General features: G+C 51.7%; 2 protein-coding genes and 1 long non-coding RNA gene across 4 annotated transcripts; 1 reads left to right on the plus strand and 2 right to left on the minus strand.

Moving 5' to 3' along the window:
- Positions 1 to 4547: 4547 nt before the first annotated feature.
- On the minus strand, positions 4548 to 10987 carry LOC123381182. The gene is made up of 2 exons (XR_006587900.1): positions 10845 to 10987; positions 4548 to 4902 (listed from the first exon to the last, which is right to left on the minus strand). It is a non-coding gene; the product is annotated as an uncharacterized LOC123381182 (long non-coding RNA).
- An 89-nt stretch (positions 10988 to 11076) lies between these two features.
- LOC111557296 (coiled-coil domain-containing protein 74B) lies at positions 11077 to 16788 on the plus strand. Its single transcript, XM_023241703.2, has 9 exons — positions 11077 to 11326; positions 12531 to 12572; positions 13671 to 13729; position 13761; positions 14723 to 14885; positions 15714 to 15891; positions 15966 to 16048; positions 16130 to 16201; positions 16355 to 16788. The coding sequence occupies exons 1-9, from the start codon at positions 11077 to 11079 to the stop codon at positions 16491 to 16493; spliced, it is 987 nt and encodes a 328-aa protein (XP_023097471.2). The 3' UTR covers positions 16494 to 16788.
- Positions 16789 to 17501: 713 nt separating this feature from the next.
- On the minus strand, positions 17502 to 21354 carry LOC105260067 (mediator of RNA polymerase II transcription subunit 15-like). 2 transcript variants are annotated; one of them, XM_011279895.4, is made up of 5 exons: positions 20736 to 21342; positions 20053 to 20213; positions 19788 to 19954; positions 19226 to 19324; positions 17502 to 18540 (listed from the first exon to the last, which is right to left on the minus strand). In XM_011279895.4, the coding sequence occupies exons 1-5, from the start codon at positions 20742 to 20744 to the stop codon at positions 18404 to 18406; spliced, it is 573 nt and encodes a 190-aa protein (XP_011278197.2). In that variant the 5' UTR covers positions 20745 to 21342; the 3' UTR covers positions 17502 to 18403. The 2 variants fall into 2 exon arrangements, with proteins under 2 accessions (XP_011278197.2, XP_044897547.1); XM_045041612.1 differs by lacking the exon at positions 19226 to 19324 and having other exon boundaries at positions 20736 to 21354.
- Positions 21355 to 21648: the final 294 nt, after the last annotated feature.

Below are 21648 nucleotides of genomic sequence, written 5' to 3' on the forward strand. Positions count from 1 at the left end.
GCACAGAGCCCGATGTGGGACTCGAACCCACGAACTGTGAGATCATGACCTGAGCCAAAATCAAGAGCTGGACCCTTAACTGAGCCTCCCAGGCTCCCCTGGAACCTATATTTTCAATTCTCTTGGGTTATGTACCTAGGAGCAGAATTGCTGAGCCTTCTCTTTACTCTTTGAGGAATTGCCAAACACTGTTGCAACATTTTACATTCTCACCAGCAACGTGTGAGGGTTCCAGCTCTGTCTCGTATCACGAACTCTTATTAGTGTTTGTCTTTTTGGCGACAGCTATCCTGGTGACTGTGAAACGGTGTCTTATTGTGGTTTTGGTTTGCATTTCCCTGATTACTAACAGGTGCTGAGTATCTTTTCTTGTGCTTATTGGTCATTTGTGTATCTTCTTTGGAGAAATGTCTGTTGAAATCCTTCACCCATTTTTATTTTTATTATTTTTTGTTTTTTTATTATTTTTTGAATATGACATTTATTGTCAGACTGGTTTCCATACAACACCCAGTGCTCATCCCAACAGGTGCCCTCCTCAATGCCCATCACCCCCTTTCCCCTCCCTCCCAGCCCCCATCAACCCTCAGTTTCTTCTCAGTATTTAAGAGTCTATTATGGTCTGCCTCCTTCTCTCTCTGTAACTTCTGCTTCCCCCTGCCACTCCCCCCTGGTCTTCTGTTAAGTTTCTCAGTATCCGCATAAGAGTGAAAACATATGGTATCTGTCTTTCTCTGCCTGACTTATTTCACTTAGCATCACACTCTCCAGTTCCATCCACGTTGCTGCAAATGGCCATATTTCATTCTTTCTCATTGCCAAGCAGTATTCCATCGTGTATATAAACCACAACTTCTTTATCCATTCATCCATTTTTATTTTTTAAAAATGTTTATTTTTGAAAGAGAGAGAGCATGAGAGGAGGAGGGGCAGAGAGAGGGGGACAGAGAATTCCAAGAAGCCTCTGTGTTGATAGCAGACAGCCTGATGCAGGGCTTGAACTCACAAGCTGCGAGATCATGACCTGAGCCAAAGTCGGATGCTTAACCGACTGAGCCACCAAGGTGCCCTGGCTTTCACCCATTTTTAATTTGGATTATTAACTTTTTTATTATTGAATTGTAAGAACTCTTTGCATATTCTAGATGTAAGCACTTTATCAAATATGTGACTTGGAAATATTTTCTCCCATTCTGTAGATTGTCTTTTCATTTGGAAAGTGTCGTTTTTCAGTACAAAATATTTTTTAATTTTGAAAACATAGGCCCACACAAAAACAGATACACAAATGTTCATGGCAGCATTATTGACAATAGCCCCAAAGTAGAAATAACCCAAATGTCCACCACGTGATGAAGGGATAAACCAAAGGCTGTATGCCCATGCAACGGAATACTATTTGGCCATAAAAAGGAATGAAGTATTTACAATATGAGTAAATTACAATTACTCATATTTACAATATGAGTAAATCTTTTTAAAAGCTATTTATTCACTGGGTTGCTTGTTTATTTAGGAAACTCTATGCCCAGAATGGGGCTTGAACTCACAAACTCGAGATCAAGAGTCACATGTTCTACCGACTGAGCCAGCCAGGTGCCCAGGAGTAAATCTTGAGAACATTATATTAAGTGAAAGAAGCCATTTGCAAAAGATCACATATTGCGAATTCTATTGCTACGAAATGTCCAGAACAGGCAGACCTATGGAGACAGAAAGTAGATTCCTGGTTGCTTAGGACTGGGGCCAAGAGAGGCAATGAGGAGTGACCATTAATGGGTACAGGGTTTCTTTTAAAAGAACAAAAAGGTTCTAAAATTACCTTGTAGGGGTCCCTGGGTGGCTCAGCTGAAAGAGTGTTTGACTCTTGATCTTGGGGTCATGGATTTGAGCCCCATATTAGGTGTGGAGATTACTTAAAAACTAAAAAAGTTGTGTAAAAAAGTGTTACAATCAGGGGCACCTGGGTGACTTGGCTGAGCATCCGACTCTTAATTTCAGCTCAGGTCATGATCTCGTGGTTCATGGGATCAAGCCCTGCATTGCAGTGTCAGCGCGGAGCCTGCTTGGGATTCTCTCCCTCCCTCCCTCTCTCTCTCTCTCTCTCACTAAGTAAATAAACTTAAAAAAAAAAAAAAGAATCAGGGACTTCCGTGAGTGTGGGAAGAGCCAAAAGAGCAGAGGTAATGGAAGCTATCTGCAAGAGCAAAGAAGCTCATGCTAAAGACCTCAGCCTGAAGCACCAAGGTGGGCGGGTCTCAAGATTCTCCAAGAAGCTTGTACAGACCATCTCAGAATTCAGTGACGAAGGGGCTCGTGCTCCAGGAAGCCAGTGTGGATCTCTTGTTTACCCACGTACTTGACTGTGACTGATTCACCTCCATCTTCCAAACCTCCTACAACTTTCTCTCTCTGGCTGGCTCTATCCCAAAACCCTAAGGGAAAGGGGATTCTGGAAAATAGAGTTCTCAGCCTTAAAAATGAATGGTGGTGGCGCCGGGTTAACCACAACCAGCCCAGCACAGTCTACCCCTGGGTCAGCTCAGCTTTGCATCCAAACACCTCCTTTTCAACATTTAACTTCCAAGTAAAGGTATTCGGAGCACCATGCTTTCCCATTGTATGATTCAGCTATCCTTCCGACAGCCGAACCGAAAGAAACCCAAAGTTCCCCCTTACCCATCTCTGAATAAAGGTGCCTTTGTTTCCTGATTCGGATTCTGCTATCCTGTAGCCTAATATTGAGTTACAGAAATAGCCATGATTTATACATTAATACTTCCTGGTAGCATGAGAATGAGAGAGGAGAAAAAGACAAGTATGAGGTACAGAAGTCCATATCAAAGTAAGACACAGGACATCTTTGGCCACAACTGTGCTCGCGGCTGTGATTGGTCACATGACAAGATGAGTGTTCTTCCACCACCCTTTCTCTTTGTCCCCAGCAAGCACCTCAGCCAGTCATATTTGGGGGGGGGGCGGGTAATCTGGTGGGGTGACCTAGATCTTTATCCTTGGAAACAAATTTTTTTAATGTTTATTTATTTTTGGGAGAGAGAGCACGGGAGAAAGCGCACATGCGCTCAGCGGGGGAGGGGCACCGAGAGGAGGACAGAGGACCCAAAGTGACTCTGCGCTGACAGCAGAGAGCCCGAGAGCCTGAGAGCCCGATGTGGGGCTCAAACTCACGAGCCACGAGAACATGACCTGAACCGAAGTTAGATGCTCAACCCACTGAACCACCCAGGGGCCCCTTTATTCTGGAAGTTTTTGTGCTTTAAATGGTTCTGCCTGTTTTATTATTTATTTGCTTGTTTTTATAAATTCAGTGTTTTCTGAAATATACTTTTTTAAAATATATAATTTATTGTCAAATTGGTTTCCATACAACACCCAGTGCTCATCCCAACAGGTGCCCTCCTCAATGCCCATCACCCACTTTCCCCTCTCCTCCACCCCCATCAATCCTCAGTTTGTTGTTGCTGTTTTTAAAATTTTTTTACATTGTATTTATTTTTGATAGAGAGACAATGCACAAGTGGGGGACGGGCAGAGAGAGACGGAGACACAGAATCCGAAGCAGGCTTCAGGCTCCAAGCTGTCAGCACAGAGCCCGACGTGGGGCTCGAACTCACAAACCACGAGATCATGACCTGAGCCCAAGTCCGACACGTAACTGAGCCACCCAGGCGCCGCTGTTCTCAGTTTTTAAGTCTCTTATGGTTTGCCTCCTTCCCTCTCTGCGACCTTTTTTTTCCCCTTCCCCTCCCCACTGTCTTCTGTTAAGTTTCTCAGGATCCACATATGAGTGAAAACATACGGTATCTGTGTTTCTCTGTATGACTTGTTTCAGTTAGCATAACACTCTCCAGTTCCATCCACGTTGCTACAAAAGGCCAGATTTCATTCTTTCTCGTTGCCAAGTAATATTCCATTGTATATATAAACCACATCTTCTTTATCCATTCGTCAGTTGATGGACATTTGGGCTCTTTCCGTAATTTGGGTACTGTTGAAAGTGCGGCTATAAACACTGGGGTACGAGTGCCCCTATGCATCAGCACTCCTGTATCCCTTGGGTAAATTCCTAGCAGTGCTTATTTATTTTGCGCGCACGAGAGAGAGAGTGTGCAGGCTCCCAGCGCAGAGCCCAATGAGGGACTAGAACCCCTGAACCGAAAGATCATGACCTGAGCCAAAACCAAGAATCGGACGCTTAACCGACTGAGCCACCCAGTCGCCCCTTAGTCCTGCCTGTTTTAGGTTGCTATAGTTTTCCGTCAGTTTTACCACAGCATGTGGGAGCCCTACGTAAGATTACCAAGAGAATCTCCTGGGTTCCAGGTGTTCCTCCTTGCCCCCATTCTGGAGTAGCAAACCGATTTACGCTTGATAATCAAGCCCAGCCACCCAACCAGTACAGCAACCCCCTTTCTGCCTGACAAAGTCACCAGGTGGCAGTGTCAGCTTCCTGTTCAGTGGAACCAGCGTGTCCCTTGCCACCTGTGGCAACCAAGCAAGACCTCTAAGCCAGCAGAACCCGAAGCTGCGGGGGTGGGAAGTTGAAACTTTACTGGTAGGTCATTAGAATAGTAACAGTGAAACAAGCTCCTCCCACTTCTACCCCTTGATTCCTGAAGTCTTTGGATATCTTTGCCTCGGGGAAAGAAACTTCACTACACGTTAGTGGCTGCTTCAGAGCACGTCCCGCATCTCCCGGGACATTAGGGACGTTACGCTAGCTCCACCAAGTGACTTCACCCAGCTGACGCCAGAAGCAAATCTTCAAAAGGCCATTCCGCCATCCTTCAGGGTGATGGGAAATACAGCAGGACCGGTGAGTTCCAGACAGAGGCACTGACAACATCATGCTTTCGCGAGCCCACGGCCACACTTCGCTTGCTGTAAAATGAGGCAAAACCAAAACTAAAGATGTAGGATTACAAATATAAATAAGAGAGGAGCTAAGAATAATAATGGGACTGTATTAGAATGTGGGATTGGTGATAGAAGTGAGTTAAACCCTCACTCATTAGAACAGGAAAGGAAGCCGGTGGGTGTGGCTCATTTTGGTAAATCAAGAAATAGTAAAGGTGCCCGGGTGGCTCAGTCGGTTAAGTGGCTGACTCTTGATTTCAGCTCAGCTCATGATCTCACAGTTCATGAGATCGAGCCCCACATTGGGCTCTGTGCCGACAGCATAGAGCCTGCTTAGGATTCTCTCTGTCTCTCTCTCTCTCTCTCTCAAAATAAATAAACTTAAAAAAATCGTAGCAAAAGCACATCACCGAAAGCTATGGAGGTAACTACTGGAAAAAAGAGCCCCAGATATGTAGTATTCATGTCTGGGGCGTTGTGAATAGTGGCAGTGAAGAGACTGAAATCTTCCTGTAACAGTAGATTTTAAAAGATCTTCATTATCTCTTAATTTTATTAAAGGAGTATATACATTTAAAAGGAAAAATGATAAAATGAATATCCATCTGACTTGCCTGTCTCTTAAGGAAAGTATTCTTTTCCTATTATTTTTACATTTTTTAATGTTTATTTTGAGAGAGAGAGCACGCAAGCACCAGTCGGGGAGGGGCAGAGAGAAGGAGAGACAGAATCCCAAGTAGGCTCCACTCCATCAGCACAGAGCCCCATGTGGGGCTCACACTCACTAACTGCAAGATCATGACCTGAACTGAGATCAAGAGTCGTCAGACACTTAACCGACTGAGCCACCCAGGCACTATGGGAAAGTATTCTAGAAAACATCATCCATTCTACTCAATGTTTCGTATCCAAGCCACCAAAATGCTCAATCCCTCCATATGGGTCCCAAAGAAATTTGTTTCTGAAGAATGTACATATTTCCTTTGTGAGAGAATGAAAACTCTATTCCACAATGACTTTTCCTTTTGCCTTAATTGTCAAAAGACTGTAATGTTAAACAGTCAACTGTGATGTTGCTTCAGTAAGAAGTGATTTTTCTCAGGTTCCTGACACCATTTTTTTTTTCTTAAATTTATTCATTTTTGAGAGCATGAGCAGGGGAGGGGCAGAGAGAGAGGGAGACACAGAATCTGAAGCAGGCTCCAGGCTCTGAGCTGTCAGCACAGAGCCCGACGCGGGGCTCGAACTCACGAACTGCAAGACCGTGACCTGAGCCGAAGTCGGATGCTCAACTGACTGAGCCACCCAGGCGCCCCTGTTACTGTTTTCTATTCATTGCTCTTTGTTTCTCTTTTTGTCTTCCACTCTTTTCCCACCTTGTCTGGCTTTAACTCAGACTTTTTTTTTTTTTTTAAGTTTGTTTATTTTTAAGTAATCTCTACGTGGGGCTTGAGCTCCCAATCCCAACAAGATTAGGAGTTGCATGCTCTTCTGACTGAGCCAGCCAGGCACCCCTGTAACTGAACCTTTTATATTATCCCATTTCTCTCTTCTCTTAGCATATCAATTATACTTTTGATTTAAAATTATTTTAAGTGTTTGCCCTTGAGTATACACTTACAGTGAATCCAAGTTCTCTTTAGAATAACACCATAGCACCTCACGGGAGTGCAAGGCCTTAGAATATTTCTGATTTCTCCCTCCCATCTCTGATAACATTGCTGTCATTCACTTATTGATAAGCTATAATTACCAAATGCATTGTTGCTATGATGATTATTATTTTTTGCTATGGTTATTTTAAACAAACTGCTTTCTGTAAGATTAATTAAGAATATGACGGGGCGCCTGGGTGGCTTAGTCGGTTAAACATCCAACTCTGGATTTTGGCTCAGGTCATGATCTCACGGTTTGTGAGTTTGAGCCCCACATGGGGCTCTGCGCTGACAGTGCAGAACCTGCTTGGGATTCTCTCCCTCCCCCTCTCTCTGCCCCTCCTGCACTTTTCTCTCCCTCTCTCTCAAAATAGATAAATAAACTTAAAAACAAGAATATGAAAAAGAAGGGGTGCCTGGCTGATTCAGTCGGTGGAGCATGTGACTCTTTATCTTGGGGTTGTGAGTTCGAGCCCCACAATTTTTTTTAAGTTTTAAGAATATGAAACAGCAATTTTTTTTTACCGTCATTTATTCCTTCTCTAATGCTCTTTTCTTAATGTAGATCTTAGTGTCTGACCTATGTCATTTTTCTTCTTTCTGAAGAATTTCTTTTAACATTTCTCACAAAGCAGGGCTACTGGCAACGAAGTTCCTCAATGTTTGTTTGTCTGAGAAGGTCTTTATTATTTCTTCTTTACTTTTGGAGGAAAATGTAGCTAGATACAGTACTCTAAGTTTGTGGCTTTTTTCTTTCAACATGAATATCTTTCTTCACTCTCTTGCTTGCGTGGTTTCTGAGGAGAAATCCGATGTGATTCTATCTTTACTTCTTACTATGAAAGCTCTTTTTCTTTTTTCTCCTCTGGTTTCTCTCCAGATTTTCTCTTTGTCTTTAATTTTCTCCAGTGAGAATGTGATATGCCCAGGAGGAGATTTTGTGTGTGTGTTTCTCCTGCCTGGTGTTCCCTGAGCTTCCTGGATCTGTGGTTTGTTGTCTTTCGTTAATTTTTGAAATTATCAGTCGTTATTGCTGTAAATATTTTTTGTTCCTTTCTCTCTTCTCCTTCCGGTCTTCTCACTCTACATATGTTACACCTTTTGAAACAGTCACAGGATTTGTGGATATTCTGTTCTGTAATTTTCATTCATCCTTCTCTTCATATTTCAGTTTTGGAAGTTTCTCTTGACGTAGCTTCAAGCTCATTGATTCTTTCCTTGGCCTCGCCCAGTCGGCCGATAAGCCCATCAAAGGCATTCTTCACTTGTGTTACAGCGTTCTTGATTTCACACATTTCCTTTACCTTCTTAGAGTTTACATCTCTTTGCTTACGTTATCCATCAATTCTTTCATATTGTCCACTTTTTCCATTAGAGCCATTAGCATAGTCATCATAGTTGTTTAAAATTCCCAATCTGATGGGGCGCCTGGGTGGCTCAGTCAGTTGAAGTCTGACTGTTGATTACAGCTCAGGTCATGATTCCAGGGTCATGGGATCAAGCCCTGTGTCAGGCTCCTCGCTAAGCATGGAGCCTGGTTAAGATCCTCTCTTTCTCCTTCTGCCCCTCTCCCCTGCTTGCACTCTCTTTCTCTCTTTAAAATAAAAAATAAAATAAAATAAGATGTGAAAAAATAAAAATTTCAATTCAATAATTCCAACATCTCTCCAGATCCAAGTCTAGCTCTGATGCTTGTTCTGTCTCTTCAAACTATGTGGGTTTGTTTGTTTTCTTTTTTTTGTCTTTTAGTATATCTTGTAATTTTTTTTAGGTTTATTTATTTTGAGAGAGAGCGAGCCAGCTGGGGAGGGGCAGACAGAGAGAGAGAGAGAGAGGATCCAAAGGAGGCTCTGCACTGACAGCAGAGAGCCCAGTGTGGGGCTTGAACTCATGGACTGTGAGATCATGGCTTGAGCCGAAGTTGGACACTTGACTGGCTGAGCCACCCAGGCACCTCATAGTATGCCTTGTATTTTTTGTTGAAATTTGGATATGATGTGCTGTGAAGAAGCAACTGAGGTAAACAGGCCTGTAGCATGAGATTTTGTTTATCTTGCCAGGGTTTAGTCCATGTTTATTGCTTGTTGCAGCCATAGGTGTCAGAGGCAAAATATTCCTCCGGTGCCCTCAATTTGTCTTCCTTGTTGTCTTTGGGTTTTCCTAGAAACGCATTATTATTATTATTATTATTATTATTATTATTTTTAAAGTAGACTTCATGCCCAGCATGGGACCCAATGTAGGGCTTCAACTCATGAACCTGAGATCAAGACCCAAGCTGAGATCAAGAGTCAGATGCTTAACCAACTTAGCCACACAGATGCCCCTAGACACTTCTTACATTAGTTCTGAGCTGGGCAATTCTTTTGCTTGTATCCCATTTTTACACAGGCCCCCACTGATGTGGTGGAAAGGTGTGGAGAGAGGGGAAGGGTAGAAGCAGCTAGACTTAGGTATTTCTTTTCCTCCAGGTCTGTTAGGCTCTATTAAAATCCCAGCCGGTTTGGCATTTGGGGCTGTCTTAGTTTGTTTTGAGGGAAATCCCTGAAGAACAGAAAGCTCTGGGCAACACTTCAAAATGGCTGCTTCACCCTCTTCCTGTTGGGACCACAGGGGATTTTTTCCATCTTTCTTCCTCATGAGAATCTGGTAGGGCTCCTGGAGGTTAAACTCACAAAGGTGCGGGGCCCCTTAAGATTGGACCTCTGCCCCCTGAACTCTTTAACCCTTGTCTACACTGGCCACACCAGCAATTCATCAATTACAGTTTAGCTTTTCCTCCCCTGGTAGTGGTTCAGACAGAGATTGATGCTCCAGTGGGTTGTGATTCTCTGTCTCTCCAATTTGGGGGCAGCCGTTTGTCCTGTGATCTCAGTTCTCTGATGGATCTAAGAAGAGTTCATTGATTTTTCAGCTTGTCAGCGGCTTTCTCTTTTGTGCGGATGGCAGTGATGATTGCCAAGGCTGGACCAGGAAACCAGAAATCCAGGTACATTTGTAGTTGTAGGATTTCCTTTTTTTTCCCTTTCATTTTTAACGCTTTATCAATCATTTAAAATTTTTTCTATGATTCCCCTCACTATGGCCATCTTTTTCTGTAGGTTTTAATCATATTCATTATAAAATACTTTTCTGTAACTTTTCTTATCTAGTATTATTTGCAGATCTATTTCCATTGACTGAATCTGGACTTTTTTTCTCGTGACTCAGTCACATTTGTCTGTTTCTTGGCATGTCTGGTATTTTTTATTGTATATCAGACATCATGGATGACAGGACACAGAGACTCTGGGTTCTGTTATAATTCTCTGAAGAGTGTTGAGTTTTGTTCTCCAGGGGGTTGAATTATTGGAATGTCACCAAAACCTTGTGGAGGCTGGGCTTTTAAGTTTTATGAGGGTGGGTATTTTCTGATTTTGCCCTTAGTTCTAAGGCAAATCTCTTATTTCTAGAACATAGTCTTTATTACCAAGGTGTGATCCTTTTGGGGGTTAAAAGAAAAACTGAGGCGTTTACCAAGCTCCTCTGTCAGACTCCAAATTCTGTCTCCCCTGGAGCTAGCAGCAAATGAATCTCTTCTCAGCTTTTGGCCTTCCAGCTCTTTCTCTTTCCCTGGAATCCCTGGAATTCTGTGGGCAGTTCAGGCCAGCCACATATTTGAAGTTTATTGCTTTCAACTCCTCACTTGCAGAGGCTCCAAACTTCACTGTGTTGCCCCCTCAGTTTCCAGCTGCACTGTCCTTCCCAAACTCCATCCTCTGCCTTCTGCAGCCAATAGGACTGTGGCTTCCTGTTTGAGGTCTGGCTGACCAGAAGAGAGAGCTCAGGGAAAAAGCAGCTCTTCTTTTTAAAAATAGTTTTATTTATTTATTTTGAGAGAAAGAGAGCATGCAAGCGGAGGAGGAGCAGAGAGAGAGAGGAGAGAGGGAGAGAGAGAGAGACAGACAGGAAGAGAGAGAGACCCAATCAGGCTCCTTGCTCTCAGCGCAGAGCTTGACACGGGTCTCCATCTCACAGTTGTGACTTGAGCCAGACTCAAGAGTTGGGTACTTAACCAACTGAACCACCCAGGCGCCCCAAGCAGCTCTTCTTTCAAGAGCTGCCTTCGTCCACTTTGCTTTTTGTTCTTCTCCGTTGTTTCCAGGTGGCTGTTTCATATATTCTGTCCACATTTCATAAAGCAGAAAGTCCTCTACCTTTGGATTTTTGAATATGTAATCCATATCATCTATTCCAGAAGCGAACTATTAAAATAAACAAGCATAGACAATTGGACAGTAAGACCTATGTAAAGGCGGACGATTATCTGACCTTAATTCAGAGGATGCCTTTCAAAGTCAGGGTGTACGAGCTCAGGCAAACTTGACGCAGGCCCCACCCCCACCAGCAGCGTGGTCTCTCGGGCATCACAGACGACGCCCCGCCGCACGCCCCGCCCCCCTCGCCCGCGCGCGCCCGTGTCCATGGCGACGCGGCACCAGGCCGGGGCAGTGGAGCCACCAAGTGGGAGTGCAGCGACGGCAGAGGCGGCGGCAGCGGCGACATGAGGGCGGGGGTGGCGGCGGCCGGGCAGCGGCCCCCCAGCTCGGGGATCCCGGGCTCCCGGGGCACGTCGCGCCTGCGCCCGCCCGCCATCCTCCAGCCCGCGCAGCACAGCACGCAGGTTGGGCTCATCGAGGCGCAGAAGCGGGTCGTGGACCTGGAGAAGAGCCTGCAGTTCCTGCAGCAGCAGCACTCGGAGACACTGGTCAAGCTCCACGAGGAGATCGAGCACCTCAAGCGGGAGAACAAGGGTGAGTCCGGGCGCCGCGGCCGCGAGTGAGGCGTCTTCCGCGGCTGGGGCCCGAGGGAGAGGCTGACCTGCCGCTCCCGGGTGCCTCCAGTACCGAAACACTCGTGGACTCTAGAACACGAGGTTTAGAAACCCTTAAACAGGGCATAAGGAGGACACAGGGCAGCAAGCCCCAGCCCGGGTCCTGCTACGTGGGTCTCGGACTCCCTGCCCCCTCCGCACCCCCTGCCTCCTCCGCACCCCCGGGCCCCGAACCTGGGTCTTCGTGGGCGGGGTCGACGGGGCCGCCCCACCATCTGGTGGGGTGGTCTGGCTGTGCAGCGTTTCCCACAGTAAGCCGGGTCGCAGTCTCCTCTCTAGGCAAGTCGGGCCCGCCTGTTCTAAAAAACTTTTATGGAAGTAAAAAGTGCGAGTGTACAGCTCAGTGATTTTCACAAACTAAACACAGATCGAGAGCCGACTTGCCATTCCCATCCAGCCCCTCCTTGGACACCTCCCCCTGCCCCCGCGTCTCCTCAGGGCAGGTCCTTCCTAACTTTGCCCCGCTGGTGGCTCCTCACCGCCATGGGCCAGGCCTGAAGCAGAACTTAAGGCCTATCACGGTGGGACACTGCTGTCCTCTCTCTTCTCCCTTATGCTGTAGTTGGAACTCCTCCCCCCACATTCTTAGCCCTGTCTCAGTTTCTCCCCACCTTTCTCCTGTTGCCTTTACCTGAAGGGCTATTAGATCAAGGGATCACCATGATGTCAGGACTCCCTCCTCCTGACATAAGGAGTCTTGAGTCTCACCCCTGTCCCTCCCTGATGCCCAGGCTGGATGTGGCCAGCCCACGTTCTGGGTGTCGCTCGATCATTGCTCTGACCACATTTGCTCATCCATGACTAGGGGCTCCTGGAGGACTGGGTCATCCTGACTCACTCACCTCTGTTCCCCTGGACCTTGGGGCTCCACCTAGCAGAGGGTGCCCTATAGATGTCATGGGCAGAGGAATGGACTCCTGGCGAGGCTCTCACCCAAGGGCTCTGGCTCGGGGAACAGCTAGAGGCATTGCTGGCCCTAAGACACCCAGGGTAAAGGCTTGGCCCATGGGGCAGTGTGTGAGGTCTCTCAGGGGCTCAGCGGGGAGTGCACAGGGCAAGCCAAAACCTCTCCTCCCCAAATGGCTGCAGTTTCAAAAATGACCAGAGCACATGCTTGCTTTCAGATCTCCATTACAAGCTAATAATGAATCAGAAGCCAAAGGAAGGTAAGACTGAGGCCCTTGGGTGCCTGATGGGAAATTACTTCTGTCAGGAATAGCCCCTCCAGAGTGCTTGTGTCTACCCAGCTAGCTGCACTGGCCCATGTACTATCCCAGTGGGGAGGAATCCTGGGGGACCTGGACAGACACCACTGCCCCCCACCCCCCGCCATGGTGTGGGTGACTGTGCACCCAAGCACAGCAGGTGGGGCTGTCGGGGATCCCAAGGCCTGAAGTCTGCAGTAAGGAAGCAGGAAGAGCAGCTTGGGGTGGGGCTGCCGAGACCCCACCCCTGCCACCACCGCCCCGCCCCCGGGCCCCCAGCCTTGCTGCTCTGCTGGATCCTTTTACTTGGGTTGCTGCTATGGCAGCCCCCAGCCCTGTGCCTCTGGCACAGACGGCTCTGGGCACAGTCCTTCTGGGGATCCTCCCTGCCATGTCTGCTGTGACCAAGTGTAGAGACAGAGACCTGCAGTCACTCGTCTAAGGCCCTTCCTCATCGTGACAGCCCCTTTCTCTTTGCCTGTCCTCCAGCCCAGCCCAGGGAGACTCAGGCTGTGTTGGGCCTGTTCCCCCCACATACCTTTGGGGCCAAGTCTGACATCAAGAGGTGGTCTGAGAGGTGTTAGCCTGGTATGCCCCAGTCTGGGCATGTCCCGGGGCTCCCTTCCTAGGGGACATGGAATATGGGAACAGTGGTGGTGGGCCCTCCTCGAGCGGAGCAGAGCAGTTCCAGTGAGCTATCCTGGGCAAGTGGCAGGGCCTGTTAATGGTCCCAGTCCTGCAGGGTCGGGGGTCCCCAGTGGGATATCAGAAGAGGCCATCCTCCCATTCAGGGCCTGCTTCTTCGGGCCCAAGCCCTCTGCTTTCTGGATGGCCCTTCCAGAAATCACCTTCCCCTTGGCCTTGGTTCTGCCTCACCAGAGCGGGGGGGAGGGCTCTGCACAAACACAAACACAAACACAAACACACAGGCCTGCAGGGCCAGGAGGAAGGCACGGGTGGCCTGGCCCCTCCCAACAGCGGGGCACAGAAGTGTCCGGGAAAGCTGGGACCAAGGTGGTGCTGCCACCATCTCAGACTAACCGTGTGCATTTCCCACAGGCAGCACTTCCAATTCCAGCTTTCAGTCCATCAAGTCCGTCTCAAATTCGACCTTGTCAGTTGGCATGCCAGCACCCTCTGTGAACTCAGGGTCAGGGGAGGGGCACATGCCCCACTGGGGCCCTGGGCCCCGATGGCCAGTGTGGGGTGCTGACCAGATTGCACCTTTGCCAAGCTCTGTGGACTTAAGGGTTAAGGAGTAGCCGAAGGGAGCCAGAGAGGGTGGCCGCCAGCTGACACCAGCAGGAAGGAGCCGAGGCGGGGTGTGACAGGACCATGAGTTGGCCAGAGGGAGACTACGAAAGCGAAAGCGGGGTTGGCTACAAAGGAAGTGAACGTCAGATCAACGTGGGGCACAAGGTCCTGTGGCAGGCACACCCTGCCTGCATACAAAGAGAGGAGCCCCTGAGCCTTCCTAAGTGGTCTTCCAAGGGCAGCCTGGCAGAAGCCCTGCTTGTCGTGTTTCCTGCAAGCAGGTGGATACAGGTGGGACAGCCCTGCCTAGCGTTCTGGGCTTGTGGTGTCCTCTGCAGAGTGAGGGGAGCTAATAGCCCCTTCTCTGCACTCGGCCTCCGTGAGAGGCCAGGCATCCTCCCCGGGAGTGGCCCTTGCCCCTTCCATGCAGGGCCTAGGCAGGCCGTGGGCCTTGTCCGTGGAAAGGAAGTCTGTGCGGGCCGGGTCCCAGAACTCTCGTACAGTTTCGTTTTGCCCAAAATGGGGTGCTGCTTCAGAGTCAGGGAACAGCTGCGGGGCCACCCTGACCCCTGGACTTCCCCGAGGCATGGGAGACTGACCCAGTACAAGTAGGGGGAGGCCAGCTTCTACAGCAGCAGTAGTTTTAGGGCGTTCAGCAGGCACCACCCACAGACCCCCTTTTTGGGTCACCTGGCAGCCCCCCCAGTGGGGACTCTGTTACCATCTCTCCTTTACAAGGAGGAAACCGAGGCAGAGGGCAGGCGCTCCTTGGGCACTCACAGCCAATCCTGGAGGACGTGGGCCCTGGCTCTTGATGCCCACCCACAGTGACTGCCCTGTCTGGGTCTGATCTACAGCCAACTCTCAAGGAAAGGCCAGGCCCCGGCCCAGCTTCTCCAAGAAGCAAGACTCAAAAACTGACATTCCTCCGAAGACGGACCTGGAAGAGAAGACCCCAGCTGCTGCCCTGTTTCACAACAGCAAGCGGGACCAAGCCCCAGGGGTGCAGGGGCAGGCCAAGTAAGGGCTCACCTGTACCCTGTGGGCCCAGCGTTGCATTTAGTAGGTTCACATTCTGGAACCGGCCAGCTGCCTTGCCCTTCCAAATGGGTCAGTCTCCAGGGTGAAAGCAGACTCACTCCAGGCAGGTCCATCTGGCGGGCAATGCCCTGTGCTGACCTGAGCCCACACGAGGGTGCCAACAGCAGCCCAGAAACTAATTTCTCACAGAAATGAAACAAAGTAACTTGGCCTTCACATTAGTTTGCTTTTCACCAAGACAACAAGCAAAAGAACAACAGTAAGTTGGGTTCCTGGGCTCACCCTGGGAAATGTGCTTGGCCTCCGCAAGGCACAGAGCCAGCAGGCCAGAGCAAGACCAGGATTGACACCTGTTTCTGGGACTTCCTGGAAAGCAGCAGTGAACCTGGACTTTGCATCCCAAGAGACCCTGTTGTCCCCTGGGTAGTTCAGCCAGCAGGACGGGGTCCTGCTTCTCTGCACGGTCCTTACTTAGAGTCCCTCTCAACCAGCCCCACAGGTGTGGGGTCAGGACTGAGGGCAGTCACACAGCTTGAACCACATCTGACCCTCAGTGCACCTTGAGGGGAGAGGAAGGGATACGCCCAGGTCACAGCTGGCACCAGAGATGGCCCCCCACCCCCGCCACCTGGTGTCTGGAGCACCCTGGCCAGCAGAAGGGAACCAGACCCCGACGAGGCTGTGTAGACACACCCTTCTTCCCCACACCAGCCGCACACTGGTGTGGATGCCGCCCTCAAGAGAGGTGGTGGGTGGTTAGACCAATCCTGGCAGCCTAGCTCTGGGCTGCTGTAGTGCCTGTTCCAGAGAGGAAGAAGGGGAGACGTCCAGTGCCGCAGCCCCCTGGGTGGCAGGCAGCCAGCACAAGGGCAAGCAGGCCCCCGTGATGAATCTGCCCCTGCACCTGCGCAAGCCCACCACGCTTCAGCAATGCGAAGTGGTCATCCGCCAGCTGTGGAACGCCAACCTCCTGCAGGCCCAAGAGGTGAGGCCCAGGCAGCGGGGACCCCAGTGCCTCCGCAGACCCCGCCCACTGCCCCTCTTCTCCCTGCCTTCCAGCTGCAGCACCTCAAGGCCCTCCTGGAAGGGAACCTGAGGAGGCCCAAGGCTGCATCTGAGGAGGCCGGCCCCAGCTCTCCCAAGTGAGTGATTCGGCGTGGCCCCCACCGCATCCCAGTGAGGTCTGCTCTTTTGGGGCTCACTACCGACTCCTCTTTCACCAGGGACCAGGAGGCCCTTCACCAGGGAGCCATGCAGCTCCCCAAGGTCCCCACCAAGGGCATCCCCAAGAAATGGTGAGTCCCACCGGCAGGGGGAGGGTGGGGTGGCCTGAGCCCAGTACATAAGGGGCAGGGACAGCTCAGTGCCTTGCCTGGGGCCCTGCTGCCAGCCAAGTCTCCGCTCCTGCTCCCGGCGGCACCTGTCGTGACCTCCCTCTGCCCTACCAGCCTGATTCTGAGCCCTATGCCCGTGGCAGAGCGCCCCATCCTGCCCGCGCTGAAGCAGACCTTGAAGAGTAGCTTTGCTGAGCGGCAGAAAAGGCTGCAGGTGGTGCAGCGCCGGCGGCTGCACCGCTCTGTCCTTTGAGGCGGGCGGCACGTGTCGGCGTCTGCATGCCAGGTCAGGGCCAGGCCAATGCCCTACAGCTGGAGACGCTAACCCTCTCTAGACAGCACTTCAAAAGAATTCGAACACGTTTAGGCTGCGCGAAATTCCAGATAAGCAAAGTTCGTGGCCGATAAAGTACTTGGTTGCTCTCAGAACCGAGACACTATTTTCTTGCTCGGTATTTTGCTATTCTGCATTTACACAAAAACACGTTAAATAAGTATTACCCTACCCGTTGAAGACTGGAAATAAAGCTCGTTTCTCCACTTGTGAACCTCATCCCTCACCGCTATCTGACATGGCTGCCCTGCCCTGTGCCCCCAGCTCTGCTCCCTGCGGTGGGAGGGGCCCACTGGGGCAGTCACCAGGACTTGTCCAGGGCCTGGTGGGTGCCCTGCGCCACGGGCAGGCACAGCATGCACCCTTCTTTGAGTGCAGGGGGGTCTCCTGGCCCTTGGCTGGGCTGGGACTGCCTTCCAGGCACAAGGGCAAGTCCCGTCCCCCCTGCCACAGCGCCGTCCAGCCTCCACACTGACAATCCCAGCTAACGAGCCATCCTACCGAGCTGCCTTCTGCTGTGGAGGGCCACGGCCATGGGAGAATGGTCCTCTCCAGGGCGCTAGGGTCCCACCCTGAGATTCCCACCCAAGAGCCTCACCACCCCTTTACGCACCAGAACCGGAGCTTCCTATGTCTCATGGGTGTGGTCAGTTTAGTGTCGACCCTCCCCTGGCAGGACAGGGCTATTGGCCCCACTGGCCATCTCCTCAGTGCTGATCTCTGCCTCTTCTTTGGGCAGCAGGAGCTTTGCCAGAAACCTCGGGGTAAACCAGGATGAGGCACTGATACTGTCAAAAAAGGGTGAACTAAGGTCTGGGCATCCACGGCCATCTCCAAGGTGAGGAATCTGGCTCAGCCCTGAAAGCATACCTCACTGGATAGTGGTCCCAGACTTGTGGGAGGGGACACAGTGACAAACTCATGACAAACACAGGAATAATAAATTTATTATAAGAACCACAGATGACACGGTAGTGCACATACAAAAGGGGAAGCTTCTCATGGCCAGAGGGCTGATGCCCTGTCAGGGAGCTTTCATTCTCTGGAGCAGCTCTGATGACGCCAGGTCCTGAGGATGCTGCCCTGACCCAAGAACAGGCCCAAGTGCCCAGTGAGTGGGCACGGTGCCAGGTACAGGATCCACTCAGGTGTCCCTGCTCCCTAGGCACCCCCACAGTGCTGAGCAGACCCCCATGGCTTAAAGGGAGAATGCCATGAGGTATGAGTCCCAGGTGATGGCAGGGGATTCGCAACTGCCTGCTGGCCGACTTTCCTTCTGAGACGCAGCCAGCGGCCCCTGGATCCAGGAGCTTCCCAGTGGCGTGCCCCCCACGGCAATGGTGGAAGGGTCTGAACCCAAAACCGTGACCAGAGAATTCTGTGTGTGTTTTCAGGGTTTCCTATGCTCTCCATGTTCCCCTACAGAAACAAAAAGTTTTCTGGCACACACACAAGAGGCTCTAACGAGACCTGGAGTTCTCCCCCGGGCTGCTGAGGAAGGACATGGGCCCTGGAGAAGCCAAGGGGACAGCAGCCCAAGGAGGAGCACACAGGGCTGAGGCATGTCCGACTCCCGGCGGGGAGTGGAGGTGGGGGGAGTCCCAACCCCACCACGAAGCAGCCAGCTCCACAGCCACCTGCCCGAGTCACGTACAAGTATGGGAAAATGTTTGGCAGGTCCCCAAGGCAGAAGATAAAAGCAGGAAAGCTAATCTAAGCCCAGGTTCTCTAAGGGAGCCAACACCTAGAAATGTCCAACGTGAGGTGCATGTCCGCTGTGGCCCTGACAAGGTTGCCGGCTATCCCCGTGGTCCCCAGTGGGTGGGTGGCTAGGCGGCGGAGAGGCAGGCCTGGTGGATGCTCTGCGCCCAGGTGTTGAGCAGGGCTGTGACCGAGTGCTTGTCCGGGAGCTGCAGCAGCCTCGAGGTCATGCACCGGTGCACTGACTGCAGGAAGGGGTTGGCGTCTGCAACAGAGCAAGGGGCCATGAGTGCCGCTGTGACCTCCGCCGGGACAGCCAGTGCTGGGCCTGACCCTGGGCTGCACAAGCAACTCTTTATGAAAGGCCGCCCCACAGACACAGGGCTGGCGTCTGGGACATCAAAGCCAGTCAACATGACCAGGATGCCATCTCCCGCACACAGTGCGGTGGCCAACACGGTCCCCTCCCAGGCCCATGTGTCAGTGGAGAACTGGAATGTGAACAGGTCTGGAGCCCAGGGCTTTCTCTCAGGGACAGCCTTGGGATCCCAGCCCTATGCACCAGCTCTGCACTGCAGGGGGACTGGCCACCATCAACAGGGGTCTCTCTGGGCCTCTGGTTTGAAGCCATGTCACCCAGGTGGGTCTCCATAAGCCCAAGCTCCTTCTGTACTCCCGTAACAGCCTTGCAGAGGCCCACAAAGGCGGTTGGACCTGCTCGCCTCTCTCTCACTACAGGTGACTGCCCTGCAGACACAGGATGGACCCCTTTCTTCCCAAGTGACTTCTGGGCAACCCACTCCTGCCCACAAAGGGGCAGCAGCGAAAGGGGAGGAGGGGCCTCAGCTGCGGGGCACAGAGCAAATCTCGGTTGCCCTGAGCTGATGCCCCCTACCAGGGTCCCTAGACGGCAGCCGTGAGGCCTCCCCAAGGCTGTCCTCTTGGCTCACCGTACTGCCACTGCCTGTCAATCCACAGTGGGCTCTGGGCGGGGTAGTCGGCAGGCACACTGAGCTCCAGCGGCGGCACGCTTGGGAGATCCTTGTCATCTGCAACACATGTGTCTATGCCTGTGACCTGGCCCAGGCTGCCCTGCCTCATAGCCCTGCTCTAAACAGGGCTCTTCATATCCCAAAAGGTTCTGGTGAGGCTTGCTGCAGTCTGGAGGTCACTCTGATTCCCACTTCCACATCTCCCTAAGGCCTCAGGCAAGCACAGCCATATCTGGTTGGGAGGGAGGGGCTTCCCTGGCAGGCCGGTGAGAGGTAAGAGTCTGTGGGCTCAGGGCTCTGCCCTCAGAGCACCTCCTGGGCCAGGTATGTGTGAGGATCCAGGAGGACACAGGGATGGTGGGCTTCAGGGTGTGGTGTGAGCATGCCTGTTTGTGGGAGGCCAAGTGCCTGTCCACATGGATCATGCGGGCCTGTGCTGGGCCTGCTCTAGGGCCTTGGGCTGTAGTTCAGGACTCACTCTCCCATAGCACCAGCCCCGCCCGCCCTCCCCTGTACGCACCCAACTTGCATATCAGGTGGACGGTGCCGTTGTTACTGCAGTGAGATGGGTCCAAGTTCACCAAGAACTTAGGGTCTAATCTGGCCACCTCCCCCTGGAGCACGTTAGGAATGCTCTGCCGTTCATCGTCTTCAAACCTACGCTTCCGAGTGCATACCACCGGGGCCCTGGAAGAGACCACCATGGTCACCACACCACACTAGGCTGTGGCCCGTGGCCCACGGCCCACCACCCACTGCGAGGCTGAACCCTGGACTGTACGTACGTAATGGGTGGGCCGTGGATGGCCGTCATGGCCGGCACGAATGTACGGTACAGGGAATGGTTGAAGACAGGTGAGCGGATATTGGCCAGGACGGCATCCAGGAGTGGCTGGCACAGGTACTGCTGCTTGGTTGGCGGCACCGGGGGTGGTGGGGGCGTGGGCTGTGACAGGATGGGCAGTGGGGACGTCAGCAGCCCACTCTTGGGGAGGCTTTCCAGACCCTGAAGTCCTTATCCTTCACAGCCAGACTTCTGTGGCTTCCCCATAACCTCTGCCCCCCTGGAGACAAATACGGCTGATCCTGGATACATTCTCCTGCCTTCTGCAGCCTTGACCTTCCCCAGAGTTCCCTTCCCCCAGGGCTTGGACTGGGGGTGGGCAGGGCTGGCTGGAGGCCTGATGGTGGAGATGGGCATACAAGAAAGCCCATGCACCTGGGGGCCGCAGAAAGCACCCCAGGACCACAGCCACAGGGTGACTTCTCCCATGTTCCCACATATACTCTCCTTCCGCACAGCAGACCTGACCTGGCAAAAGACTCCTGGGCAAGGTCCCCAGGCTGAGCAGCATGGCCCCTCTGCCCACTCCTGACTGTGAAGGCTTCTCTCGGCTTGTGGTTCTGAATTCTCCCCACAGATGCCTGTGGCCCTTTGAATACCACCAGGCCATGGTGCCCCACTCACCACTGCCATGTCATTCTTGAGCTTCTCCAGGGCAATCTCACACTTCTGGAGGGTTTTCAGGGGGCACCTATGGGGAGAGGGGATGTGACTGATTCTGGGTGCTCAAGGATGAGGTGTCAGCGGCTCTTGAGCACTCATCCCAACCGCTCCCTGCCTAGCTTGTCCTGGTGTGCATGGAACCAGCCTTGGCCACCAGAACCCTCCACAGGAGCCCCAGTCATTGAACTATTCCTAGACCCAGAGTATAAGGCAAGATGCTCCCACGTCCAGGAGCTGTCCGGTCCTGCTCATCAGAAGAGGGCATAAAGGTGATGGGTCAGGGGGAGAGACAGAGGCCAGGTCCCTGCCCCAAGCCCTAGAGTCCCAAAGAGGGATTGAGCCTAGAGGCTTGAGTGCTGCCCAGCTCCAATACATCTAGTTCTGCAGTTTCTAGCATTTTGCACGGTAAATAGAACACAGAAGATCTTCTAGAAGGGAGCATAGCCAAACTGATGCAGAAATAGGGACAGAACCCAAAGGCCAGTCCATGTGCACAGTTCTGCAGAGCTGGCCCGTCTCTGGCGTTCAGAGCAGCACAGCCGGCAGGTGGCGGCAGGGCACGTGTGCCGTGTTGTGAACCAGGGCTCCAATGCCTTACAAGTGCTTCTCAAGGCGATGTCTTGTTTCAGTTTCACAGCCAACCCGGGTGAGCCATAGTCACTCCTTTTGCAATGGAGTAAATGAGATGCAGTCATTTGCCCAAGCCGCTGGGAAGTCAGGGGCAGGGCAGGGGCTGGATACTGGCAAAGACAAGGGGCCAAGGGCTTGGAGGCACCTGTGGAGGCCCGAGGCCCCTTCTCTAAACTCCGTCTCACCACCAAAGCCCTACAATCCCAAAGAGGGATCGAGCCTAGAGGCTTGAGTGCCGCCCAGC

The sequence above is a fragment of the Felis catus genome, chromosome D3 (genome assembly GCF_018350175.1).
Source record: "Felis catus isolate Fca126 chromosome D3, F.catus_Fca126_mat1.0, whole genome shotgun sequence".
Taxonomy (NCBI): domain Eukaryota; kingdom Metazoa; phylum Chordata; class Mammalia; order Carnivora; family Felidae; genus Felis; species Felis catus.